This window comes from Cololabis saira, chromosome 21 (assembly GCF_033807715.1).
Source record: "Cololabis saira isolate AMF1-May2022 chromosome 21, fColSai1.1, whole genome shotgun sequence".
Lineage (NCBI taxonomy): Eukaryota > Metazoa > Chordata > Actinopteri > Beloniformes > Belonidae > Cololabis > Cololabis saira.
Window position 1 is genome coordinate 25,309,127 of NC_084607.1, and position 27,695 is coordinate 25,336,821.

Sequence of the window (27,695 nt, forward strand, 5' to 3'; positions counted from 1 at the left end):
TCGCAAGAAGGCAGGACATCTGCGTGTAAGTAGCTAAGTTCAGCTCAGGTACAGCTGAGCAGGAGGACGGATGTCTGCGTCTTGGATTTGAAGGATCAGAGCAAACCAAAAGGTATGGCGGTGCATTTCGATTTCAAGTCTTAACCTTATGTTAGGTGTGTGTATGTGTGTGTGTGCGAGAGAGAGAGGGAGATTTAGAGGTGAGAAAAGAAAATGAAAGAAGAAAGACAGACGCTCATATGTCAGAGGTTAGGTTATAGACAGCTGTCTTGTGTCATTATACACTACAGAATCAGTCGAAGCTGTAATTCATTTAATTACTTTAGAATATGTAGTATTTGTGAGTGCATTTTGTTTTCCTGTAGGAGCATTTTATAAAAATATATCCTGGCTTTAAAAAAGTTTCCAGCTTTGTCATCATAAAAGCTATTACTACATATGTAGTTTACCATCACCAAGTATGAATGTAATAAATGAATAATACCACCATTGTGAAGCATCATTGGGTACCTAGAAAAGCGCTATATAAAACCTATGTATTATTATTATTATTATTATTATTATTATTATTATTATTATTAAGAAACAAACAAGTGTGAAGAAAATAAATCGCTACAGTGTTACAGCAACTGTAATTATCTGGGTTTTTTGTTGAGTTTGTGTGGTTCCTCTCAAAACTATGACGATGGTGGCACCTGCATGCCTCCTGGTGACAGTGGTTTTTCCTGTATTATATGTCTGTCACTTATCTGTGTGCAAACCCCTGAGTGTGCGTGCACAATACTCAGAATTCTGACAAGTGCATGAAGTTTGAAAAAAATGCAAGGCATGATTCAAACTAAGTGGAAATTAGTTCGTTTTATAAATTCTTGGAGGTAAGGCTTCAGATATGAGGCAAAATTAAATTCATGCAAATAATAATTTGAAAAATTAATATTAAACGTGAATGAAAACCAATCCTGAACTATGACCTCTACTCTGTTGTACTGCGGACACTATTTTGCTGGCAGTTTGAGTCCACTTGTCCCCTTGTGATCACCTCAAGCATGAAAATGAAATTAATCATATAGTATGAGCTATGAATTCAGCAGATCTTAACTCAGATCATTTATTCCAATGTGTCAGGCAGCACTCTCAAATATCTTCTTCCCTGCAGTCAGGCGCTACTTGTAGAATTAATGCTAAGTTCCACTGAAACTGTCAAGTGCATATCACATGCTCATTTGTACTCTAAATCCACCAGATGTCGTCTCCTCCTCCAGTGGTACCAAGAAAGCCTGCAGGTGGTCGAGCACTCATCCCTTCTGGTGGGCTGCCCATCCACAAAGATGCTGCCAGAGGTATATAAGCCCGTGTGACTGCCACACAAGTGTTTTGAACAGTTTCCTTGCTGCATCTAGCAAGCGTGACACATCATTTCTCTACATCTCATGGTGTGTTTGAATGCTGTGGTGGTTTTTTGTCTGAACAGAGAATGGTGTAAGTGGGAAGTGGAATCATATGGCTCTGCTGAATGCAGAAAGAGAAGTGGTAAGTACTAATGATCATTTTAGATCTTACTTCTATTATTATTGTTGTGTATTGAGGCTTTAAATTATATATATATATATATATATATATATATATAAACAGCCAAGTTTAAGCTTCATGGGAACATTTCTGCATAGTAAAGTAAGACAATATTGATTATGCATGACAGCAATGAAAATCATGCAGACAAATTTACCTGTAGTATTAATCCAAATGAAAAACAGTAATGTAATGAAAACATGTAAAAGGAACAGAGCTGTAGCATACTGATGAATTAACACAAACAAACCTCATTTTTTACAATCAATTTAAATTAAGGTCATAATTGATATTAAGATGTGTAGGGGGTTGTTTGATCTAATTCTCTAAATGTCTCCAAGAGTCTTTTAAACATCAATTCTCCCTGATATGAAGGAGAATATAAGGATTTTCCTGTTTAAATACCTTTTGAAGATGATGATTCCTGCAAAAACCATTACCGATTGATAGTTGTGACACTCATTTTGCTTGATAACACATGGATATCAATTCATCAACATGTTGATTTCCAAGGCTGGGGTTTGTAGTAAAGTGTAGCACTAGATTCTAGATTGCATATGACAAGTCAACAGAATACCTACTGCATATTTGCTGTATCTAATGGTGGATCCAAATAAACAAACAAACAAACAAACAGCCACTGCTGAATAACACCAAAGAATGTTATCAGTAAATCTGCTTCTTGTTTACACTGTCCTGACTATTCAGTCATTTCAGCATTATGGAATAAAGTTATCCACCGGCAGGTGGATTGCTTGTTTTATTAAGTTTGTGAAGTTATTGTCCAGAAACTGCCCAGATAAATGACTCAAACATCCATTATGTGTGAAATGTCTCTCAGGAGATCCTGAACCACTGCTTTGACGATGTGGAAAGATTTATGAAACATTTGCAGCAGGCGGCTGAGGCCAAGAGTGTTCTCAACCAAACCAAAAAAAAGAGAAGCACAAAAAGAAAGAAGAAGGACAACCAGAAAGGTGAGAGTTGGTTTTCTTTTGCATCAACTATATAGTCAAGATGACAGAAATACTCAGCTAAAATTTCAGAAGTTATATGTTTTCAATGAATGAAGTTGGCTTCACTATGCCTTCACATGTGGAACCAGAATCATAGAATCAGACTATATCATTCATCAGATGACATCTTTCAGGTGTGTTTGATGCTATGATGACTGTAAATGAGCTGCTGAGCCAGACGTACAGACTCTGTGTTTTGATTGCAAGATTCAAAGATTATTTTCCGGTTGGAACACTGCTTCATGCACTGGAAGCAAGCCAGTACAAACATTGCCAAAAAAAACCAAAACAAAACAACTCAGGTGATTCAGAAACATCCTCTGATGCAATGTCCTGTGTATCAGAGGCAGTCCTACCTGCTCTTGGACCACAGTTGGCTGACATGGGCTGGTCACTCAGTTATGAAGCTCATCTGGGCCTTCCAGTTTGCATAAGCTGCCACATGGTCAGTGTCATATTTTCTTTTCCATTCACATGGCATGGGTTTTATGTTTACCCATTAGATACTTACGCAACACATCCATTTACTGCTGGTGTTGCTTTTTCATGGTATGATATGTTTCATATTTGCTATCCATGAGTTAAATACATCCCATGCAAGGAATGCTTGTTGCTGAAGTGTCTAAGAATAAATTTACAGCTGATGCAATCCAGGAGATTAAAGACACAGTTCAGGGCTTTGTATTGACTATGCATGTGATATCAAGTGTAATAATCACGGGAAAAAAATATATCTCATAATGCAATCCCATAAATAAACTCTCTGTAGACCTGAGGTCTGCTCCAACTGTCAGCTCCTTTAAATCAGGGCTAAAAACATTACTGTTTACTCAAGCGTACTCCTAAATTAAATACTTACCTGCTCTATTCTACTGCCCTTATTTTTAACAGCTTGTGCTTTTTATTATTTTACTTCTTTTCTTATCATCTTCATTTTTTCAATCTTATTTGTTATTTACTGTCTAATTATGTCTTGCCGCTTTTAATGTCAATGTAAAGCACTTTGAATTACCTTGTGTTGAATTGTGCTATACAAATAAATTTGCCTTGCCTTGCCTTGCCTAAATAGTTAAGATATAATACAGAATACAATGATTTGCAAATAATGTATACAGTATATAAATGATAACAGTGAAAAGACATAACATGTAAAAAGCTGTCTTTTGAAACATAGAAGCTTAAATTGAATGTCAGCAACATGTTTTCTAAAAGTTGGGACAAGGGCTTTAAATGAAAAGGAAAAAGCCTTAATTTGAAACATTTTATGTTCAAAACTACAGCAAATGGTGTTTTCAGTTCCCAAACATTTAAAGAGTAGAAAAAGAGAGGATGCAGCCAACATTCACTCACTTCTTTAAGAAGTGGTGACTGTTTGTATACTTTATGGGATGTCTGTTCAATGAGAAATGCAATTATGAAATAGAAATCTACAAATGTTAAATTTTGACCATGACCTGAATTTCCATAGAGAAGCATAAAAGTGAAGTGTAGTCCTGGCCCTGATTGTTTTTCAAACTTTATGCCTCTGTGCACACCTGGACGTCATAGCAACAAACACACTTCCCATGTCTATGACCAGAGACTACTGGGCCAGAAGGGCTGTGTGTGTGTGTGTGTGTGTGTGTGTGTGTGTGTGTGTGTGTGTGTGTGTGTGTGTGTGTGTGTGTGTGTGTGTGTGTGTGTGTGTGTGTGTGTGTGTGTGTGTGTGTGTGTGTGTGTGTGTGTGTGTGTGTGTGTGTGTGTGTGTGTTGATAGTCATTAGCGCTGCCTTTACATTGTACAATATAAACCTGTTAATATAAACCTATCAAACACTATGTTGTAGTCCTGTTGTTTTTATATTTTTTCCTTTTTTTAAATATTAACAAAAACCGCTAGTATCCATGTTGTACTTTTTAACGACCATAAACAGTGCACTAAATTATTAGCAATTATATTTTATTAGTAATATTATTTTATTAATAATTATATTTGAAATAACAGTGCCGGTGTAAAATCTGTGTGCATTTCACATTTACTGGGTAACATTGTTTTGATTATGTGTGTTTTTTTTTTACTCTAGATGATATGTTGACTATGAAAGCTCGCCCCCCATCTGAGGAGGATTTTGTGGATCTTTTCCAGAAAATCAAGTACTCCCTCTGTCTGCTGGTGAGAGAAAGCTACACATAGTTAACCACAGAATAACAAAAACAATTTAATATATAAAAGACTATTTTTTGTTTTATTTAGGATCGTCTCAAGTCTTCCATCTATCAGCCAGATGCTCCAGAGCTGCTGCACCACATCTTTCTGCCTCTCGGACTGGTGGGACTTCTCAGTGGTTCCTCTGCTTGTATTTCTGTTGCCTTTGCTACAGTAGAAATCCTCTTTGTCTTTTTCATAGATTGTGAAAACGACGGGAGGTCCAGCATTAGGGGCCTCTGTGGTCAGCCCAGCTATGACCAGCGGAGCTGTTTCACTGCTCCAGGAGCACCTGACCGACGAGGAGAAGACGCTGTGGACGTCTTTAGGAACCAACTGGACTTCACCCTGGTCTGTGTGTTTATGCGTCCCCATCAATCTGCTTTGACTTGATTTTTCACACTTTTCTTCATGTTTCTGTGCTCACAACAACCCATGCTCTCTCTTTCTCAGCTCCAACTTCAGTGCATCTGTTCCACCGTACTCTCCTGTCTTCTCGGATGGGTGGCAGCCTCAGGCCTACGACTCGGCCGGCCAGCTGTTGGAAGATCCTATTCAGCTGCAGCACAAACACGATGCATTCAGAGAAGGCAGACAGGCACAAACTGGACAGGAGCAGGCTGGGTCTACAGCAGAAGGTCACGGGGAAGGCCCTGATGAAGGGTAAGACTGCAGACACTGAAAAATGTATCTTATAGTTAGATTGGGTGGTTTTTACGTTGTCCTTTCAGAACACATCATTGTTTTATGTTTGATTCATTGAACTGGTTGCAACCCAAATCTAGACGGCAATTTCACTGGCTTCAGTTCCTTTTTAAATGTGTTTATTTTCACTGTCCTCCATATTTAAAAGAACTCATGATTCTATATAACTCTCCATACTCACTTAGACATATGAATTTTCCTTTTTTCTTTGTTCCTAGAATTTTAAAAGAGGTTGGGAAAAGATAATTTTATTTTAAAGCTCCATCAGATTGGAATAATCTTCCCCTCTTTTTGCATTTTATTACTTCTTTTCATTGTTTTAAGTTGGCATTATATTATCATCTTAAAACAAATTGCCTATGTTTTTAATTTATTTATGTATTTTTTTGTGTCCTTTTTTCTATTTATCTATTTTTATTTATTTATTTATTATTTCTTTTCTCTCTGTTATGTTATATTTATCTCATTGTTTCGGTTATTTAATTAGCCTATTTTGTAACTAGACTTATGTGGGTAGGGGTTGTGTGGGAGGGGGTGAGCAAGATGTCTGTGTTTGTTTTATGTCATGTATGTCTGTACTGTAATGTAATATAATATATTGTAATGTTGTATGTTTTATGGGACCCCCTTGAAAATGAGATGTTACATCTCAAGGGGCTATCCTTTAATAAATTCCTAAATTCCTTTTATTGATAGTCGGGATGAAAGACCACATGAAGATAGATGACACATCCTAAAAGTAATCAGATATTATTCCAAATGAAATTGAAACTGGTGTTTTAACACGACAACACTCCCTTCTGTCAGTCAAAGAAAGAAAACTAACTACCAAAGACCTCAGGATATTGAGTCAAATTTTAGAAGAAAAAAAAAAAGCACAACAAAATGTGTTGCATAACGTTTACGTGGTATTTCATTTTCAGAGATAACAGTGGACATCCACCAGAGGGGGAGAGACTCTACTGCTGCAGCTATGATTTTGTGGCCAGAAACAGCAGTGAACTCTCTGTGCTTCATGGAGAAACACTGGAGGTATTTATCTTCACTTGAGCGTCATAGGAGGTGTATCCATCATAAAGATTCTTTACAAGAAGAAACTGACAAAATCGAGTGCTTTTTCTCAGGTCATTGAATCATCGAAGCGTTGGTGGAAGTGTCAGAATCGCTTTGATGAGATAGGATTTGTTCCCTCTAATATCCTAGAGCCTCTGTCTGCTCTAAACGGCACGGAGAGAAACAATTCAGTGGTTCGAACAGAGTCTAAGGTACAAGTGTAGTCACAGCGGTGCAGCTGTGCAGAATTTTCTTTATGGTTTTCTGTTTCATGCCACCACACAGTTTTCTAAGCACTCCTGTCTTTTCCACAATAGAAAGTAGCTCTCACTCCTCGGTGCTTCTCATATCTTTCATCAAGCCCAGATGGGATGAGTCCTACAGCCATAAGCACCACACTGCGGCCTCAGAGCCTGATTCTGCCATCTACAGCTTCGTCAGGAGAAATGGCTGATCGGCTGGCAATGCGACCTTATAGCATGCTTGCATCGCCTGCAGGAATGTCGGGAGAAAATAGTGACCGAGGTAATTACACCCATCCATACTTCAGTCCAGAGAATGAGTGGCATCGGTGCGACCCAAGGAGCTTCATGTCATATTCATGTAGTAAAACTGTAAAAAAGAGTGGACATTAACTTTCAGTTTTGGTAAATAAAACTTTTCTTCCTTTTTAAAAAAAAACATTTTATCAATAGTTCTAGCTTTGGAGTGAATATGAACCTATGAATAACATAACATTCATAACATATGAATATGAATATATGAATATATGGGTTTAATTAATACAGTTCTTTGATATGTAGGGGTTTCAAAGTAACTAGATATAAGAAGAAAGAACATTGATTAAATGTTGACTTTTCTTTGTCCGTTGCATCCAAAATCTGTCTGGAGTGAAAAGAAATAGACATGAACTCCTTTGTAATGCTTTTCCAGACCTTTTCTCCTGCTGTCCTCAGTTGTAGTTTTTATGTTGAGGTTCTTTCTGCCTTTAGTTTTGTCTTTAGTAAATGAAATGCTGCCTGGTCATTGAAGGAAGCAACATATAAAGGGGCAACGCTTTTCTACAAAACAGCTATTAAATTTGCTGTCCAATTACATTTGAAGCCTTTTGGAGTGCTGAATTATTAAAACATGAATTCACTTTTGGATGAAACCATATTTAGATTAAATTAGATAGTCTGCCAATGAAAATAATATTAAACCACACGGTTTTACATTTTCCAAATATTTTTGGAATATTTTGAAGCGTTAAGGAAAATAATAATAATAATAATAATAATAATTCATTTTATTTAGCGGCGCCTTTCAAGTCACCCAAGGTCACCTTACAGAATAAAAACAAAAACAAAAATACAATAGAAATACAAATACAGGAAAAACAATAGAAATACAATAGAAATTATAATACATACACATATACAATGGACAACCGAGGTGCAGATACAAGATAACAGATAACGCAACAGTATGGTGGGAAGTAGTGTGTGGTGACCGGTCAAAGTGAATGGGCAAGTTTAAACAGGTGAGTCTTGAGTTGCGTTTTGAATGTGGTGATGGAGTCTATTTGTCTTATGTATGGGGGGAGGGAGTTCCAGAGTCTGGGTGCCGTGCAACTAAAAGCTCGGGCACCCATGCTGCTAAGGTGTGAGGTGGGAGTGAAAAGAAGTCCAGCAGAGGTTGAGCGGAGGGTGCGGGAGGGGGTGTATTATTTCAGTAGGTCACAGAGGTAGGTGGGGGCTAGGTTGTGAAGGGCTTTGTGGGTAAGGAGGAGGTTTTTGTAAATGATACAGTATTGGACTGGGAGCCAGTGGAGTTGGATAAGAACGGGGGTGATGTGGTCAGATGACTTGATGCGGGTGATGATCCGGGCGGCCGAGTTCTGAATGAGTTGTAGTTTGTTGGTGAGTTTAGTTGGGAGGCCAGTGAGGAGAGCATTACAGTAATCGATACGGGATGTGACGAATGAGTGGACCAGAATTTCGGTGCTGGATTGGGACAGTGCTGGACGGAGTCTGGAGATGTTGCGGAGGTGGAAGAATGCAGTCCGGGTGATGTTGTGGATGTGAGGTGCAAATGAGAGTGTATTGTCCAGAATGACGCCGAGACTCTTGACGTGGGGGGAAAAGGGTACCGGGAAGCCGTTGATGATGATGGGAGGGGCGGGAGAGGGTTGTGACTTGGTGAGGGTGGATTTGGAGCCGATGAGAAGAGCCTCAGTTTTATTGCCGTTGAGTTTTAAAAAGTTATTGCTCATCCAGGTATTGATGTCGTGTAGGCAGGTGGTGAGGGAAGCGGGAGGAATGGCAGCGGTGGGGTTGGAGGAGATATATATCTGAGTGTCATCGGCGTAAGTGTGAAAATGGACCCCATGGTGACGGAGAATTGAACCTAGGGGTAGGAGGTAGATGGTGAAGAGAAGTGGACCCAGTACTGACCCCTGGGGGACACCCATTGTGACACCCGTGCACCCGGATTTATGGTTCTTTAGTTGGACAAACTGTTGACGGTCAGTGAGGTAAGATGAAAGCCAGGAGAGTGCAACACCAGTGATCCCAATGCCCGCCAGGCGGTCCAGGAGTATTGGGTGAGAAATGGTGTCGAAAGCTGCGCTGAAATCCAGGAGGATGAGGATGGTGAGTAGGCCAGAGTCAGCTGCACGGAGGAGGTCGTTAGTGATTTTAACCAGGGCTGTTTCAGTACTGTGATTGGGGCGGAAACCGGATTGGAAGGGTTCGTGGAGGTTATTTGAATTGAGGTGGGACTGTAATTGTGCTGCTACCACCTTTTCCAGAGTTTTGGAGATGAAGGGAAGGTTGGAGATGGGCCTGTAGTGATTGAGGTCAGATGGGTCTGCACCTGGTTTTTTTAGGGTGGGTGTGATGGCAGCTAGTTTGAGGATTGGGGGAACGGTTCCAGTGGTGAGGGAAGAATTAATTATTTTGGTAATCATAGGGGAAATGGATGGCAGACATGCTTTGACAAGCAGGGTGGGGATCCGTTCCATCCCTGGCAGACGCAGCTGGTTTAAATTTTTTTTTAGCTTTCAGACCCCAAGTGGGAATGGATTAGGGGTGTAACGATACACTAATCTCACGATACGGTACGATACACGATATTGAGGTCACGATAACGATACGATACGATATTATAGCAGTATTTTTTAACAACCTTGATAGAGGAATAAATGACTGGAAAAAATTGTCTTTTATTTGAAAGACACATAATACAAAACAATGCTGTGTGTTTGCCCTATTGTTTCAGTTTGTAATGCTTTATAACTGTTTAAGTTTTAAAGAGAAAGCCAGGCCAACCATTTTCCACAAACTGAACTAAAAGTAAATGTCAGGTTTGCATTATGCATCTTCAGTTTCATACAATACAAATATTTTGCCACAAACTGAATAGTTTCTCTCATGTATGATTTGACTTTTTTCTTTTCCAGAAATTTAACAACTACAATTTAATAAATAAATACAAGTAAATAAATAAATACAATTTTACATCATGAAAAAGATTGATTCATGCTCACCTTATAAGTGTAAGAGGAGATTTATTTTTGTTAAGAAGGTTATTTTGGTAATTCAGGGTTCATTATTTTATAAATATATTCTTTATATTCTGATGTAAATCAGGGACTATAATTACACTAGTCAGTTAATCTGTAGAGTTTAGTATGTTTTAGATTGGGCGGAGTGATACAGCACTAGGTGCTGTGTTGATGTTCTGAAATCCTACGCTGTTGAGCGGACATTGAAGTACACGCAAACTCACGCAGAAGTTGTCCCGTGTTTATCCTACTCACGACGCCAAAAAGGTTTAATTTAATAAGGTAAGGCTTAACTCTACACCAGACTTAAATAAGTAAAGGTTCAGAGCTCAAAACAGGACCGCAAAACGGGACTAGTTTCTTGAGAGCGGAGTAAGATTTTGGTCCGCGCGGTCGCGGCTGCGGCCGCGGTCGGATGCGCGTTTCTAGTCACCACAATAGATTAATATTAATAACCCAATATCGCGATACAGGTTGTCACCTCCACGACACGTATCGTGGCGTTTTTGTATCGCGAAATTTCGTGGCACGATATATTGTTACACCCCTAGAATGGATTAAACACTCACTCCAACATTTGGATTGATGCTAATGTTGTTGTGGTTTGGTATTTTAAAGGACCCAAGTGCAGGGAGAGAGAGGGAGGCCAGAGGCAGGAGTTCTCAAAAACAAAAGGGTTTTAATCCAAAAAGGTAAAGCAAAGCGCTGCAGAGCAGGATAAATACAAAAACAGGATCAGGACCAAAACACGAGGAGACATGGAGGAGAGAACAGTACGGACCGACAGGGAACCAAGGAATGACAAGACAAGATATACTGAGGGGATAACGAGACAAGACGAGACACAGGTGTGGACACAATCAGGGCAGATGGGACACAGGCGGGGCAAGACAGAACTGAAAGTTACAAACACTGGGAGGAAGTGTCAAACCCTGACAGTACCCCCCCCTCAAGGGACAGATCCCAGATGTCCCCAGAGTCCTAACCCAGGGTGGGCGGAGGGGGCCTGGAGGAGGGCCCAGGCCACACACGGCCAAAGTTCCGGGGGCCGACCTCGGGACCGGGCAGACCAGCGAGACCGCTCGGGGGGGCGTCCCCGAGGCCTAGGCCTGGGTCTTGGCGGGGGGCGTGACGGGGATTCTTGGTGTGGCTCGGGGGCTTGACAGGGCTCGGGAACCTGACGGGGCTCGGGAACCTGACGGGGCTCTGGGACCGCCTCAGGAACCGAGGGCTGCGGGACCGCCTCAGGAACCGAGGGCTGCGGGACCGCCTCAGGATCCGGAGTCGGGGCTGACAGGAGGCGGGGAGCCGGAGTCGGGGCTGACAGGAGGCGGGGAGCCGGAGTCGGGGCTGACAGGAGGCGGGGAACCGGAACAGGAGCTGACAGGAGGCGGGGAAGCGGAACAGGAGCAGACAGGAGGCGGGGAACCGGAACAGGAGCAGACAGGATGCGGGGAACCGGAACAGGAGCAGACAGGATGCGGGGAACCGGAACAGGAGCAGACAGGATGCGGGGAACCGGAACAGGAGCAGACAGGATGCGGGGAACCGGAACAGGAGCAGACAGGATGCGGGGAACCGGAACAGGAGCAGACAGGATGCGGGGAACCGGAACAGGAGCAGACAGGATGCGGGGAACCGGAACAGGAGCAGACAGGATGCGGGGAGCCGGCGTCGGGGGGCAGAGGATCCCCGGAGCTGCCCGAGTGGGGACCCGGGTCCGTGGCGCTGGCTGCGGGGGTACCCGGGTCCGAGGTGCCGGCTGCGGGGGTACCCGGGTCCGAGGTGCCGGCTGCGGGGGTACCCGGGTCCGAGGTGCCGGCTGCGGGGGTACCCGGGTCCGAGGTGCCGTCTGCGGGGGTACCCGGGTCCGGGGCGCTGGCCCCCCCTCAAGGGACAGATCCCAGATGTCCCCACAGTCCACATCCAGGGCGGGCTGGGGGGGAACACGGGTCCTCGGAGCTGGCTGAGGGGGGGCACGGGTCCTAAGAGCTGGCTGAGGGGGGGCACGGGTCCTCGGAGCTGGCTGAGGGGGGGCACGGGTCCTCGGAGCTGGCTGAGGGGGGGCACGGGTCCTCGGAGCTGGAGCAGGAACAGGGGTCGATGCGTCCAGGACCACCGCTAGAGCAGGAACAGGGAGCGATGCGTCCAGGACCACCGCTAGAGCAGGAACAGGGAGCGATGCGTCCAGGACCACCGCTAGAGCAGGAACAGGGAGCGATGCGTCCAGGACCACCGCTGGAGCAGGAACAGGGGGCGATGCGTCCAGGACCACCGCTGGAGCAGGAACAGGGGGCGATGCGTCCAGGACCACCGCTGGAGCAGGAACAGGGGGCGATGCATCCAGGACCACCGCTGGAGCAGGAACAGGGGGCGATGCGTCCAGGACCACCGCTGGAGCAGGAACAGGGGGCGATGCGTCCAGGACCACCGCTGGAGCAGGAACAGGGGGCGATGCATCCAGGACCACCGCTGGAGCAGGAACAGGGGGCGATGCATCCAGGACCACCGCTGGAGCAGGAACAGGGGGCGATGCGTCCAGGACCACCGCTGGAGCAGGAACAGGGGGCGATTCGTCCAGGACCACCGCTGGAGCAGGAACAGGCTGGGGCTGGCGCTGGCGCCGTCGCTTCCCCTGGGGCTGAGAACCCCCGGACCCGCCTCGAGCCAGGCGTGTTCCCCAGAAGGGGGGAACAGGCTGGAATGCGTCCAGGACCACCTCGGGAACAGGAAGAGGTGCGTCCAGGGCCCCCACCGGAACAGGCTGGGGCTGGCGCTGACGCCGTCGCTTCCCCTGGGGCTGAGAACCCCCGGGCCCGCCTCGAGCCTGGCAGGTTCCCAGAAAGGGGTCCCCATTTTTCTCTGCCTCTCGGCGGAAGAACTCAAAAAGAGTAATATACTCTCCCGCTGGGTCCATGTTGGTCGGTCCGTTCTGTTGTGGTTTGGTATTTTAAAGGACCCAAGTGCAGGGAGAGAGAGGGAGGCCAGAGGCAGGAGTTCTCAAAAACAAAAGGGTTTTAATCCAAAAAGGTAAAGCAAAGCGCTGCAGAGCAGGATAAATACAAAAACAGGATCAGGACCAAAACACGAGGAAACATGGAGGAGAGAACAGTACGGACCGACAGGGAACCAAGGAATGACAAGACAAGATATACTGAGGGGATAACGAGACAAGACGAGACACAGGTGTGGACACAATCAGGGCAGATGGGACACAGGCGGGGCAAGACAGAACTGAAAGTTACAAACACTGGGAGGAAGTGTCAAACCCTGACAAATGTGGAATAAGAAAACCTGCAGTTCTTTGACTGACCACTGGGGGCTCCTAAACCACGTCAATCTCCTTTGACACCATGTTAAAATGTCCAACTTTGAAACAGAAATGAAAATACAGTTGGTTGGTTAGATTTCACATCCATGACAATTTTACACGGGCAGAGTGTTCCATATCTAAGAGAGTAAGCTTTATTTGTGCTGTCAATTGTACACCCAGATCACCAGGACTGGCTGTGGGTTGGGCAGGAAGGGTCTTAGGATAAGCTTAGCTAAACTGTAAGCAGCTTGTGCTAATCATGCATCAGCTAAATGCAGCGGTCATTTCTGATGTTGGCACTTAAACGTCATTTCAGTCCGGAGGTCCAGTTTGGGGCAGAGTTCTGCAGCTCTGTTAACCACTCCACTGTGGTGTGGCTAAAGCAGGTGGTAGCCACAGCAAATTATTTTAGGAAACCTGCAAGCACAAGTCTGCTGGGACCTGAAGGCAACGTGCTGATTGACTTGCTGCACTGCAACACACTCAACCCTGTAGCACGGTTACACCTGGCAGCACAAACTTCAGATGTTGTTTTGGTTCTCGACACTTCACATTAAGATGGACAGAATGGATCAGAATGAATATAAAGTCAAATCAAATAGCATCATAGGTTGTCATAAATCAACAAAGACAAGCAAAAATGGCTTGTGAGAAAAATAAGGTTGCCTTGTTCCAGCCGGGTTTCAGGTCTTTTATTTCACCCATTTGCAACATGATTCCTCACATTATGAGACTACAGCACTTCAAAAACACTCTTCAGAAACCCTGTGGGTGATGTCTCAGAGTCTCTGTCCACTTTTTATTTGTGTAGTTTTTATTTATTTTTGTACTTTATATGACTTAATCCAGTGTTAGACAAGAAAAACATCCGTGGCATGAAGCCTTTGTTGGAGAAGGTGGTTCTATTTCGTCCCTACTGACCGCCAGGCGGTGCTGTAAGCACTGGATATCTCCCCCTCGCGCATGCGCATGTCGAGTACAATACCAACAATGTCACGTCACCCGTGACCCCTGCATGACCCCCGGAAGGGTATATCTTCCGGCGTCAGCATGGGATCGGCTCCTTTTTTCTTCTCGCATCGCGCGTCTGAAGTACAGGACGGAAATAGGAGCTTTGTGAAGCTCCTTTTTTTCCTCCCTAAAACCGCCGGCCTCTGTGCAGCTTCGTGCCGTAAGGTAGGAGTAACGATCTCTGTCGTCCTCCGAGAGGCTGTGGCCACGCGGTATTTATTGGTGTTCGTTGCGGCGGCGGCGGCGTCTCCCCGCCCCGCCCCCCTGCCCAGCTGACAGAAGGTAAGCTGTCAAGCTGCGCCTGACACCTGATCACAATCTGCGCAGGGAGACAGCGTTTCGCTTCCTCTCCCCACTTATTAATGTGACAACATTATTTTTTCCTTGCAGATTATTTTTTTCTTTTGAAAAAAAAAAAAAAAAGAAGACAGAAAAGGATTATTTTTTTCTTTTGAAAAAACAATACAAACACCTTTTTTGGTCTTTCTTACAGCCGTGGTGGACGCCCCTCTCCCACCGGCTCATTTGTGGTGACGGCAGCGTTTCGCTCCCTCTCCCACTTTATTAATGTGACAACATTATTTTTTCCTTGCAGATTATTTTTTTCTTTTGAAAAAAAAAAAAAAAAGGAAAAAAAGAAGACAGAAAAGGATTATTTTTTTCTTTTGAAAAAACAATACAAACACCTTTTTTGGTCTTTCTTACAGCCGTGGTGGAGGCCACGCCCCTCTCCCACCGGCTCATTTGTGGTGACGGCAGCGTTTCGCTCCCTCTCCCACTTTATTAATGTGACAACATTATTTTTTCCTTGCAGATTATTTTTTTCTTTTGAAAAAAAAAAAAAAAAAAGGAAAGAAACGAGAGAGGATTGTTCTCTTCTTTTTGAGTAAAGACGCCTATTTTTGCCTTTTCTCATAGCCGTGGTGACGGCAGCGTGGCCCTCCCCTCTCCCGCCTGCATATTGGCGGTGACGGCAGCGTGCTCGCTGTGGTGACGGCAGCGTTTCCGCTCCCCTCTCCCACTGACACACCTGTGTTGACGGTAGCGTGGCCCTCCCCTCTCCCGCCTGTATATTGGCGGTGACGGCAGCGTGCTCGCTGTGGTGACGGCAGCGTTTCCGCTCCCCTCTCCCACTGACACCTACGTGGTGATGGCGGCTCGTCCGCTACCGCTCCCACCGACACATTCGTGTGGACGGCAGCGTGTCCGCTCCCCTCTCCCACTGACACATCCGTGCTGACGGTAGCGTGGCCCTCCCCTCTCCCGCCTTCATATTGGTGGTGACGGCAGCGTGCTCGCTGTGGTGACGGCAGCGTTTCCGCTCCCCTCTCCCACTGACACCTACGTGGTGATGGCGGCTCGTCCGCTCCCTCTCCCACCGGCACATCCGTGGTGACGGCAGCGTGACCGCTCCCCTCTCCCACCGACACATTCGTGTGGACGGCAGCGTGACCGCTCCCACCGACACATTCGTGTGGACGGCAGCGTGTCCGCTCGTCTCTCCTACCAGCACGTCCGTGGTGACGGCAGCGTGTCCGCTCCCTCTCCCACTGACACATCCGTGCTGACGGTAGCATGGCCGCTCCCCTCTCCCACCGGCATATTGGTGGTGACGGCAGCGTGCTCGCTGTGGTGACGGCAGCGTTTCCGCTCCCCTCTCCCACTGACACATCCGTGCTGACGGTAGCGTGACCGCTCCCCTCTCCCGCCAGCATATTGGTGGTGACGGCAGCGTGCTCGCTGTGGTGACGGCAGTGTTTCCGCTCCCCTCTCCCACCGACAACTACGTGGTGACTGCAGCGCGTCCGCTCCCCTCTCCCACCGGCACATCCGTGGTGACGGCAGCGTGACCGCTCCCACCGACACATTCGCGTGTCCGCTCCCTCTCCCACCGGTCGCTGTGATGGAGCGTTCATGCCCAGGGTGCATGGCCGCCCTGGACCCTGCGGATGACCGGGACCTCTGCGTGTCGTGCCTCGGCCCTGAGCAGCGGGGCCGTTGGCCAGCCTCCCCTCATCTCAGCCGGGGTCTTCTCTGAAGCGATCGGCAAAGAGAGTGGTGGGGGTCCCCAAACGACGGCGGATGACGAGCCAGCTCTCCTCGAAGGTAGATCGCTTGGCTGCCGACATGGAGCAGATGAAGGCGCCCCTCCTCAATCTGCAACCTGGTACTGGCCAGGTGGAACCTGCCATGCCAGAGTTTGCTCTGGGGTCGCCACCGCCGCTGCCGGAGGACGCCATATCCATTGCAGCCTCGGCGAGCCACTTCAACGTGTCATCAGGGGACCCGGCCTCACAGCGCTCGGGGTTCTCCTCGCACTCATCTGCCCAGAGCTCTCGGGAGGGGACGGTTTGTTCCTCCGTGCAGAGCATTATCCGCACTGCCCTGGCACACTTGCAGCCGAATGCACCGCGTGCGGAGGTGGCCTCTAGCGCCTTCCACAGGCGCAATCCTTCTCCGGTGGAATTCACATTCCGTCTTCGTCGGATTTTTTTGAGGGAGCTGCACTCATGCTGGAGAGATGTCACAGCCGGCTGATGACCGTGCTCTGACGGCGATGGAGGACGCTGCTGTGGCTGGTCTCCACCACATGCCCCCCCCCCCCATCGAGCCCTCCATCGCAGCACTGATAGTGGCTCCTGATGAGGCTCTGAAGCCAGATCCCAAGTGCCCCTCTACCCAGAGTAGGGTTACTGATGGGCATATTTGTAAGGCTTATGAAACAGCGGCACGCATCGGCCGGCTGGGGAACACCCTTTTTTTTTTTCATCTGCTACTGGCTCTCTCCACCTCCCTGCAGGATGCACAGGTGGATGATTCCACACAGGACATGTGTGACATATCCCTACAGGCTTTTTGCCTCCCAAACGAGGGAACTGGGGCGGCTGATGTCCACCCTGGTGCACACGCGCCGTCATGTCTGACTGGCGCAGTCACCCCTGACGGAGACTGCTCGTAGGGTTCTTCGTCAGGCACCGGCAGAACCGGGGGAGCTGTTTGGGGCAACTGCCCTGGAAGCTCTGAACCGCACCGCCCTGGCTGATGAGACCAGGCAGCGGCTGGTGTACCTTCACAGGGGTGCGGCCGCCTCCTGTACACCGGGAGGCCCTTCACCGGCCCCCGGGCCTCGCCCCCGGCCGCCTGCCCACGGCGGCCGGCGCGGCTTTCAGCGGTCTGTGAGTCAGCCTGCTGGTGACTTTCGCCCCCCTGTGCTAGGACCGTCCCACCAGCGTCGGGGCGTTGATCCCGACCGTCGCCCCCCCGGGACGTCCGGAGCCCGGGGGAGACGGCGCTAAGGCCACGGAGCCGGTCGTCAGCTACTTTTCCGGCAGCAGCTCGGTTACCGGGCTGCCTGCTCATTGGGGCCCGGGTGGTTTCCACCCTAGCCCAGGGGTACGTATTGCAGTTCCGACACCGGCCTCCTCTCTCCGGCCGGGTTGAGATGACCATCGTCAGAGACCCGGCAAACATTCCGGCTCGGGCTCAGGTGTTGCCCGCCCTACTGGCCAAGAGCGCCATCATGCCGGTGGACCCCCCGCCGCGGCCTGGGGGTTCTACTTGAGCTACTTTCTCATCAGCAAGAGAGACGACGGACGTCGTCCCATCTTGGACTTGAGGGACCTCGACGAATACATGAAGGTCCTGCCCTTCCGGAGGCTTGACCACAGCAGATGCTCTGCGTAGGTCAGGAGGAAGTGGTTGGCAACTGTGGACCTACAGGGCGCTTGTTTCACGTGCCGGTCGCGGCACGTCACCGGTGGTTCCGGGGGCTAGCCTACCGGGGCCACCGTTGTCGGTTCAGGGTGCTCCTGGGCGGGCTCTCCCTGTCACCGAGGATTTTTTTCACCAGGTGCGTGATGGCAACCCTTGCCCCTCTTATACCTTTGGGCCTGCTGTCGCTACGCCCCCTGCAATGTGGCTGGACAGCCTCGCCTGGATGCCAAGAGGCACAGGCGCAGGCTGGTCAGGGTTTCGCGGGTGTGTGTCTATACCCTTGCACCCTGGAAAGGCGGGACATTCCGGCTGAGGGGTGTGCCCTTAGGCGCTGTCCCCTCCCTGCCGGGAGGCTGTCATCAGTAGTCCTCCCGGGTCCGCACGCGCCACATCAACGTGCTGGAGCTCTGGGCTCTGCACTTCACACTAACATTTTTTGCAACTCCTGTGGGGGAGGCACGTGCCGGGTCGGTCGGACAGTGTGTCCACTGTTCCTTGATCGGCCACCAGAGGGGGCCCCGACTCTGCACAGCTGCTGCAGGTGTCCCAGGGCCTCCTAGCGTGGACAGCTCCTCGCCTGCCCGGCCTTCGGGCGATGTTCCTGCCTGGAGACAGGAACCGGGTGACGGACTTCCTCTCCCGGCGCAAGCCGCCTTTGCAGAGGGTCCTCCAGAGGGCTCACGGGCTCCTCTTGGTGGCCCCCTTCCGACCGGGGAAACATAGTTTCCACTGCTGCGGAGGCTCTGCTGCGACACAACATGACGCCCCCCAGAGGGACCGTCTTTTCCAGCCGGGGATTCAGGTTTTGCACCCCGACCCCGTCGTTTTTGGCTCTGAGTCTGGCCGCTGCGGCGCCCAACCCATTGTTGTCAAGCTGTCCTGAACCTGTCAGGGCTGGCATCTCGAATGCCCATGTGCCTCCCACCCGCCTCTGGTATGAGTGCGAGTGGGGGAGATTCTCTGCCTGGTGTGCAGACGGGGCAGAGGACCCTGTTCTTTGCCCCGTGGCCACGATCCTGGGGTTCCTTTCGGTCCCTCCTGGATGGTGGCCGTGCTCAGTCCACTTTAAGGGTGTATGTGGCGGTCATTTCATCGCAACATGCCCTGGTTGAGAATGCCACCGTGGGGTGCCACCGGCTGGTTTCTCTTTCTCAGGGGGGCTCTGAGGCTGCCCCCCCCGAGGAGCCCAAAGGCCCCAGTTTTCGATTCCATTCGATTTTTATATAGCGTCTAATACAACAGATGTTGTCTCTAGACGCTTTCCAGAGAACCTGAACATAAACATGAATATAAACCCCCGAGCAGTGTGGGACCTGCCCATGGTGCTCGGTGCCCTCTCTTCTCCACCCTTTTGGGCCCTTGGCCCGGGTGGGCCTGAAGTGGCTCTCTACGGAGATAGCTTTTCTCCTCGCCATGACATCGGCGAGTCAATGAGTTACATGCCCTGTCAGTCAGCTCAGGGGCTATGTTGTGGCCGAACGTGGCGTTCCTGCCCTAGGTCCTGCAGAGAGTGGGCCGAGCCCTTTGTGCCCCGTACGGGCCCTTGCTGCTTATGCTACCGCGCCTGTGCGACGGTCGGAGCAGCTTGTTCTCTGCCATGGTGGCCCCAACAGGGGGCGTGCTGTTTCTGGACAGCGCCGTCCCACTGGGTGGTGGACACCGTCGAGCGCGCCCACAGGGCCAGTGGCCGCCCCTTACCAGTGGGGGTGAGGTGCCACTCGGCCAGAAGCGTCGCAGCTTCTTGGCTGCCCTGCAGGGGGTGCCTCTGGAGGACATCTGCACCGCGACTTCGTGGACGTCGCCAGACACGTTCTCCAGGTTTTACCGGATCAATGTCGCCACTCCCCAACCATTGGGCGTGGTTCTACTCCCGGGTCCTTCTGCCCCTGATCAGTGTGGTATGTGACCGGGATTCTATGTGACATTGTTGGTATTCGTCATCCAGTGCTTACAGCACCGCCTGGCGGTCAGTAGGGACGAAATAGAACGAAAGTTACGCCTGTAACTACGGTTCTATGAGTCCCGGATGACCGCCAGGCCTGCCGGTCACTCCGAATCCTCGTGCTCTCGCGAGAAGATTCTAGGAGCCGATCCCATGCTGACGCCGGAAGATATACCCTTCCGGGGGTCATGCAGGGGTCACGGGTGACGTGACATTGTTGGTATTGTACTCGACATGCGCATGCGCGAGGGGGAGATATCCAGTGCTTACAGCACCGCCTGGCGGTCATCCGGGACTCATAGAACCGTAGTTACAGGCGTAACTTTCGTGTTAAAACATTGAACAGTCAAATGCAATGTGTTTCAGAAAGGTGGGCTGGTCAAAGCAGGCCTTTGCCTTTCCATAAATATGCATCCCATTTAGATATAAAGCACCCCATGGGGTTGGGGTATCTTGAACTTGAGAAGTATGGTGTATTGACTTACATATGACACTGATCCAGTCCACGTTTGCATTCAGATCCATTTGTGTGTTTGTGTGTGTGTTTGTACAGTCCTGATCATGAATGATGAGCTTCTACAGAAACTGGCTGCAAAGAAAGACTCCATTCGTCAGCCGGGGGTCCCTCAAAGTCCTGACACCTTTGCCCCCCTGAACTATCACTCTCCATCGGCAGAGGTGGAGGCCTGGCTCACCGCTAAGGGCTTCAGTCAGCAGTGAGTGTTGGAGGGACGTCAGTGAGAGGATTCAGAGCAAGAGGAGTTTGTTGGTTCACATAAGCCACATCTATTGTAGTGCTTAAGATAAATCTGACAATAGAATCATGCATTTGCTTCAAATAACTCTAATTTCAACAACTAGAGTGTTCTTCTTAAGATGCAATTCTGTTTTATTTCAGAAATTCTTGATTTAATCCAGGGATGAAAAGGATATCTGAATGTCTAATTTAAAAGGTTTTGGAATGGAAACATATGACAAACACGTTTTCTTGCTCCCTGCTCTCCTGGTAGGACAATCCAGAGTCTGGGAATTTTAACAGGAGCACAGCTGTTCTCCCTAAACAAGGACGAGCTCTGCACAGTATCACCTGAAGAAGGAGCAAGAGTTTACAGCCAGATAACGGTTCAACGGGCCTTTCTTGAGGTTTGTCCAGTGTTACTTGGGAGGTACTGGTGTGTTTGTACACTTATGTTTGGGTCCATGTGTCCTCAGGAGTTTGTTTGCCTTGGTTTTCAGCCTTGACTTGTGTACAGACTTACATCATTATACAAATTTGGTTCTGACCTACATTAACAAACCAACAGGAGCAAGAACAATTCACTCCTTTAAAATAATGTGTAATTGCTTTTAAATGTTTTTTTGTCAAAACAGAAGTTAAATGAGCTATAATCTTATATTTAGAACAGAATATAATCAGTTTTCCTCATATTACGTTGCTCTTTTAACTGAAACCAGGAGTTAGTAAACAAATAATTCAATCTGTGAAACAAACTTGGTGGTTTGTGTCATAGTAATAATCCGTTCATCATGTCTTGTTAAAATAATTAATAGTAATAAATCTAATTTGCATAAAGGTGTAAAACATTGCAAACCAGAGTAAACAATAATTCACTATTATTACATTTTTCAGTCTTGTCAGAGACTTAAAATAGATTTTTATTTTGATGTAGCTCCTTTATCCCCTGAGCCAACTTGATTACCATTTCGCTGTAAACATTTTGCTTTTAACTTGTTATGTTGTTTTGGTCCCTAACTTAAGTTAACGCTCCCTAGCATCTAGTAATAGACCAATGCTTGTTTTAACTCCAGATTATTCCTTTAACAAGGATGACCTTTTTTTTGTTAGTGATGTGACATAATTGCTCTGTGCAAAGGGTCACGTTTACCGCTACATCTGCCATGACTGATAGCATCTGCAAATGCACTTACCCCCTCTATAAAGAGAACCTTAAAACCCCGAGCCGTAGCACAGCAGAGAGGGAGGGGAAGGATTTGTTCTTCCAAACTCCTCTAACATCTCCCCAGAGATTACTAAATTCTGAAGTAAATGCATTTAATCAACAGAATGCATTTGGGTTAGTTTAGATTTGACCTTCACCAAAGAACATTAAGCAGTAGACTTACATATCAGATCCTTTTAAGTTTTCTTAAAATACCGTTTTGTATATAAAATTCTGTTGGTTAAAAAAAATGTTGTCTTTTCTTCAGGATGTGCACAAATCTTCAGAACTAGAAGCAGCGATGGAAAAGCAAAAGCTGAAGATTGACCTGAATGAAGAGATTGACATGTGATTTAGATATCAATATCCACTAACACAGATGACACTTCAAAGCTCATTTGATTCAAAGGTTATATTAATCTTTCAAGTATACACGCTGTTAAATCTTACATGTGAATCCAATTCAGAAATAGAAGATGTTCTACTACTGACACTGACATACAAACCTTGCTGTTTCTGACTTTTCCACGATTTTAAGATAACCATTACATATGTTATTCTTATTGTTTAGATTTGATAATTTCTATCATCATCTTTCTGACAGCATTTGTTTGACATTTTAAGAATAAACACATTTAAATGGACTTGCATACAACCTAAAATGGATACAGTGCTTTAAAACTCATGAAGTGTCCATCGTTTCAAAAATCTTTAACCAGGAGCAGCCATGTCTGATGGGGTAAAGTTTCTATGACTTGTGCATCAGTCGTTAAGGACAGTTTCTGGTGATATGGCAAAGCTGGATGCTGTTCAAGTCCAAAAACACATCAAATATATGGTAAAGTTCCACTCTTCCTAATGTGTTTTTTAGTCAGTTAAATGTTTCAGAAGGACACTGTTTATCCTTGTGTAAAACACTACAGTATAAAAGATCAGTCCTTTAGTTAGTAATTAATTATTTTTTTTTCTATATCTGACATGGAAGTTCAAACCCCACATTTAAAAAAAAAAAAAAGAAAAGAAATGATACAAACAAAGCTGATAGTACTTCAACCTACGGATAACAGGTGGAGGTAAACCAGCATCATGCAGAGGTTTGCAGTTAAAATCATGTAACTTTAATATTTTTTACAGATTTCTACAAATGACATTCACTCAAGGTCAAATTCCAGGTCTAGCATCACTCCCAGTTTTGTGCTTATTTTGAAACAGTCTTTCTAGTAGATTTATTCAGAGGTAAGAAGATTTATGTTTTCAGCTGCTCTTATTTATTTCATATAAATAAACACCATTAAAAAATTAAATAAAAAATAATTTCATGGCAGAGTTCAAGTACATTGTTACATTTGTTTCATGTATTTGTTCATTTTGAAAAATAAAATGAAAAACGTATCTAACCATCATACAGCAGTTACAGAGGTGTAACATAAAACAAATAAAAGATGTAGTATGTAGATGTAGTGAAAAATAACACCAAAAACTGACATTATGGAAAAAAGTTTGTTAGATTAAAGGCACCCTTTTTAGGCTTGTAGTGATTAGTGACTGCAGTCCCAGCTTTTTTAAGTCTGTCCTTCCTCTCCTGCACTGCATTTATGTACAGTTTTTATACCTGATCTGAAGCCCTTGCTTAGATTTTTGTTTCCTAATCAAAGATTTAAAACACTGATTTCCCAGTCCCAATTAAACGCAACACTAAGTTTGTTTTGTCAGAAGAGGTTGTTTGAGAAGAGATTGCAGTAAGTTACACATATAGTAAGTACTAGTAATTAATTAATCTGTTACTTTAAATCGTTTATATTTTAAGAAACAAACAAACCTTCACACATGTAGCTGTGTGGTTGAATTCTACATGGAGATCCATTTACTGCCACATAGTATACGTGTGTGTATAAGATAGAGAAGGGGCTGATCCAATCCAATATCGGAGTACTGGGGGCTGATACTGGAATAATACACTTATCACATATACAGTATCAGACCTTTAAGTTTTTACTGTTGCAAGAAGCCTGCTTGATTTATCATATTCAAATGAAGCACTGTTGTTTTTTACTTAACCGAAGGGTTGACTAATGTAGGTGTATATTTTTTACTACAACTTTTGAACTGCAATTTAAAAACTAAAAATAACATCGAGCCCCAAATCCCTTCCCTTATTTGGATATTGAAATCACTATTTGTTGTCTAGAGGTACAGTATACATTGGGATTGTCTCATAACTGAGAAAAAAGGGGATAGGTGCATCCCTGGTATAATTAAGTAATGTCAACTGACTGCTTCTTTAAAAGTTCTATGTGCTTGAAAATAAGAAGAAACCATGGAGAACAGGTGTGTATCTGTAGAGAAATACACGAATGCACACTTCTACTGGGTCTTAAGACATAGTTGAGAAGAATTCAACATTACTCACTCTGTTAACTTCTTTGAATATTTTACATTGTATAATTTCTTAATATTTAACTGTTAAACATTTGCAATAATGGGTCAGTAAAAGAAAATAATAGTATTACATATATATACATATATATATGTTTATGTATTTACTAATGTAATTTGAATTGTAATATCTATCTAATAACATTTCAACAAAAATCTTTCAACTCTGAGTGCATTTATTGAGGTAATTTTCTTACATGGAGCACTACTTATAGCTCATCCTTTTTGATCACTGAGGCCACACTGTCAGAAGAGAGAGACTTTTAAGCAGCAGGAGAAATGATAGTATGACTGATTCTTACTGCCTTCAGCTATGAACATCTTCAAACATCACTGGTGCTTGTCTGGTCGCAGCAGTCCCAGTCCAGGAGGTCGTTGGCTTGAAACCACAGCTGGATCTCCCTTTGAGCCCCCTCCAGTGAATCACTGGCATGGACCACATTTCTTCAAATGATCAACATTAAATGATCATGATTATGTTATCTGCTAGCAGAAATAGTTGTCTTGTAAGGTTTTTGTTTAATGGTGTAATGACATCAGATTACCTGCTGACATGAGTGCTGAAATCTCCTCTGACGGTGCCTGTCTGGGCCTCAGCCGGGTTAGTATGTCCCACCATTATCCGAGATGTTTGGACAACGTTGTGGCCTTCCCACACCTAAACAAAGATGAAGAAACATGCATGCATTCCAGAGGTTAGCCCACACCATGGACACATATTAAGAAAAGATCATGTAAAAACCAGAAATATCCCACAACAGTGCATACGGAGGAGCTCTCACCATGGCAACCACAGGCCCAGAGGTCATGTAACTCAGCAGACTGTGATAGAAAGGCTTTGTCCTCAATTCACAATAGTGCTCAGACAGAAGATCCTCAGACGCCTTCATGAAAAATACAGCGACAGTTAAGCATTAGACAGCGAACTTTTGCATCACACAAACACATTCAATGGTATTTATTTCAGACCCATGTACCTTCAGCATCTTCAGACCGACCAACTTGAAGCCTCGCTGCTCGAACCGCTGAATAATCTGTCCAACAAGCCGACGCTGCACTCCATCTGGCTTTACAGCGATGAGAGTCCGCTCCCTCACATCTGGAACATCTGTCGAGGCAAGACGGAACAGAAAAGAAATCAGTGTTAATCATAAAACACCATCAGCGCAGTGCCTACAGTGACTTACAGAGAAGACACACGATAAACAGAGCTTGAGGGCAATCGAACAAGCACATGTGCAGGTGTATTTACATTACTCCAGCAGGTGTTACACACTCTCGAAGTCATTGCATTGCTCGTCATGCTTTCCATTTCATAGTGAGTGAAACAGTTTTTCAATGTGAGACGTATGCAATAGAGGAAACACTTACACCACTGAACTGGACGTACTGTATCACACAGACCTGCAGAATATGGTTTGGCATTGCCTCTTGATATGAGCAAGGCTTTTCTTGAAAAATAAAATGACATGTTGCACCAGAACCCTTTAGATGACATTCAGCATTACTGGTGGATTCAGACTTACAGTTAGCTTGTCCCATGTGCAACAGGGTTCAAATGTTAGAGTCCTTTTTGACTGAGAGCAATCAGAACGGTCCCTTTAGACTTCAAGCTGAAGGAACGCAGCCAATGAGTTCATCCACGATTACCAAAAAATAAATAAATAAAATAGTTTGATTCACCTTCACCATATTTCAAATGGAAAAAATGAATCCTTTCAAATGCATTGTGTGTGTGTGTGTGTGTGTGTGTGTGTGTGTGTGTGTGTGTGTGTGTGTGTGTGTGTGTGTTTTCCACTATCATGGCCTTCAAAAAGGTTCCTGAACATATGTGTTTAATGCACAACTGACTCATTTTGTTGTCAGCGCAGTGTTTGATGTTTTCAGGCTCGTCCCAATGCATACAGAGATTCATACAGATTCTCAGAATATTGAAGTCAGGGAACATAGAGGATAAAGTCCACATCCTTTTTTTGTAATGCCACACTGAGGAACTGTTAAATTAGTGACCTAGTGGTCCACACAGTCTTATAAACCCTTCAATACTGACCTCACCAACACTGGTGACAGCTTCTCCTGTGTTGTCTCTGTAGGCTACTATTTTGAGTGAAATCAAAGGTTCTATTTCTAAACTATTTGCACATGTTTGTATTTTATTTCCCACAGTACTTTGCACAGACTGCTTGTTTTAAACAGGCCAGTGTGCTGCAGTTCTGCACATGAGCTCGTGAATGACTGCATGGAATCAATTAAGTTCACGCATGACCAGCAACGTGAAGAATTCCGTCTATTTGGACGGCTGTGTCAGTGGGGGGGCAGAGATTTGACAATTATATCAAAGTTGGGGTGTGCTCGGTGGTAATTTGCAGAGACATTTGCGCAGGTTTTGGTTAAAACTATAACCTCTCTTGATGTTTGCTGTTGTGAGCCTCTAACCTTTTGAACCACTAACGTTTGAGCCTCTAACCTAATTTTGGTTCATGACCCCATGCATCTGGCAAGTGGATTTGTCTCAAAGATCCCCGTTTTGGAGGAAAAGTTGCGCCTTGTGCGTAAATGCGCTGACTTGGAGTGGTCCAGCAAGAAGTTTCTTTAAAAATATATATAGGCCTATATATAATCTGAAAGAATATGAAGTTTTTCAGATGATATTTCACCATCCACCATCACAAACGCGAAACAGATTGAGTTAAACTGTGAGATATAAGTGAAAGATCGGACATCTCACATCTCATATTTGAGGAAAACAAGAAAAACGCGCACAAGTCTATAATCAGAACGGATGAGCCCGCTGTCCAGACGGATAAAGGCTGATTTATGGTTCCGCGTTACACCTACGCAGAGACTACGCAGTGACTACGTAGAAACCAACGGCGTAGGGTACGGAGTAGGCTGTGCGTCGATTTAACGCGGAACCATAATTCAGGCTTTAAATCGAGAAACCTACCCGATTTTGTCCCGTGCCAGGCAGACCTGTGTCCGTGTTGCAGCGGACAGGGAAAGCCAGACAGCAAACTTGTCTCGGTTTGTTGAATCCTTGGACAGAAGTGGGTAAGTGTGTGAAACAGTCTCCGCCGCAGCATGACCTCGCTGTGACGCTTCACTGCTCAATAACCGCTCACGAGTCATCCCGTCCCTCTGCCTTTATATGTCACTCAAATTCAAACATTTAACTCAAATGATGCCACATCTGTCCCCTCCTCTTAGCCTCTAGTAAACTCCTATTTGCTAGGGGACTAAAAGTTTTGCAATCTGCACTTTCTGT

At 46.0% G+C, this 27,695-nt stretch overlaps 2 protein-coding genes across 4 annotated transcripts; one reads left to right on the forward strand and one right to left on the reverse strand.

Moving 5' to 3' along the window:
• Window positions 1-24,475, forward strand: eps8l1a (EPS8 signaling adaptor L1a). Of its 3 annotated transcripts, none has more exons than XM_061712321.1 (14): window positions 1-112; window positions 1,244-1,340; window positions 1,472-1,530; window positions 2,411-2,546; window positions 4,648-4,736; window positions 4,818-4,892; window positions 4,972-5,120; window positions 5,223-5,432; window positions 6,398-6,506; window positions 6,599-6,739; window positions 6,845-7,052; window positions 20,608-20,770; window positions 21,065-21,197; window positions 22,263-24,475. In XM_061712321.1, exons 2-14 carry the CDS (start codon window positions 1,244-1,246, stop codon window positions 22,344-22,346), a joined length of 1,653 nt encoding a protein of 550 aa, XP_061568305.1. In that variant the 5' UTR covers window positions 1-112; the 3' UTR covers window positions 22,347-24,475. The 3 variants fall into 3 exon arrangements, with proteins under 3 accessions (XP_061568305.1, XP_061568306.1, XP_061568307.1); XM_061712322.1 differs by lacking the exon at window positions 1-112 and adding an exon at window positions 292-331; XM_061712323.1 differs by lacking the exons at window positions 1-112; window positions 1,244-1,340; window positions 1,472-1,530; window positions 2,411-2,546 and adding an exon at window positions 2,887-3,030.
• Window positions 22,392-27,581, reverse strand: nme4 (NME/NM23 nucleoside diphosphate kinase 4). The gene is made up of 5 exons (XM_061712324.1): window positions 27,378-27,581; window positions 25,408-25,538; window positions 25,213-25,314; window positions 24,976-25,088; window positions 22,392-24,874 (listed from the first exon to the last, which is right to left on the reverse strand). The coding sequence occupies exons 1-5, from the start codon at window positions 27,511-27,513 to the stop codon at window positions 24,754-24,756; spliced, it is 603 nt and encodes a 200-aa protein (XP_061568308.1). The 5' UTR covers window positions 27,514-27,581; the 3' UTR covers window positions 22,392-24,753.
• Window positions 27,582-27,695: the final 114 nt, after the last annotated feature.

Excerpts from the sequence above, each read along its gene's own strand:
- eps8l1a (XM_061712321.1), top strand. The coding sequence starts at position 1,244 with ATGTCGTCTCCTCCTCCAGTGGTACCAAGAAAGCCTGCAGGTGGTCGA. Across the intron at positions 4,893-4,971 it reads TCTTTCTGCCTCTCGGACTG|ATTGTGAAAACGACGGGAGG; the intron begins GTGGGACTTCTC and ends TCTTTTTCATAG. Across the intron at positions 6,740-6,844 it reads TGGTTCGAACAGAGTCTAAG|AAAGTAGCTCTCACTCCTCG; the intron begins GTACAAGTGTAG and ends TTTCCACAATAG.
- nme4 (XM_061712324.1), bottom strand. The coding sequence starts at position 27,513 with ATGCTGCGGCGGAGACTGTTTCACACACTTACCCACTTCTGTCCAAGG. Across the intron at positions 25,315-25,407 it reads TCGGTCTGAAGATGCTGAAG|GCGTCTGAGGATCTTCTGTC; the intron begins GTACATGGGTCT and ends TTTTTCATGAAG. Across the intron at positions 24,875-24,975 it reads TTCAGCACTCATGTCAGCAG|AAATGTGGTCCATGCCAGTG; the intron begins GTAATCTGATGT and ends GATCATTTGAAG.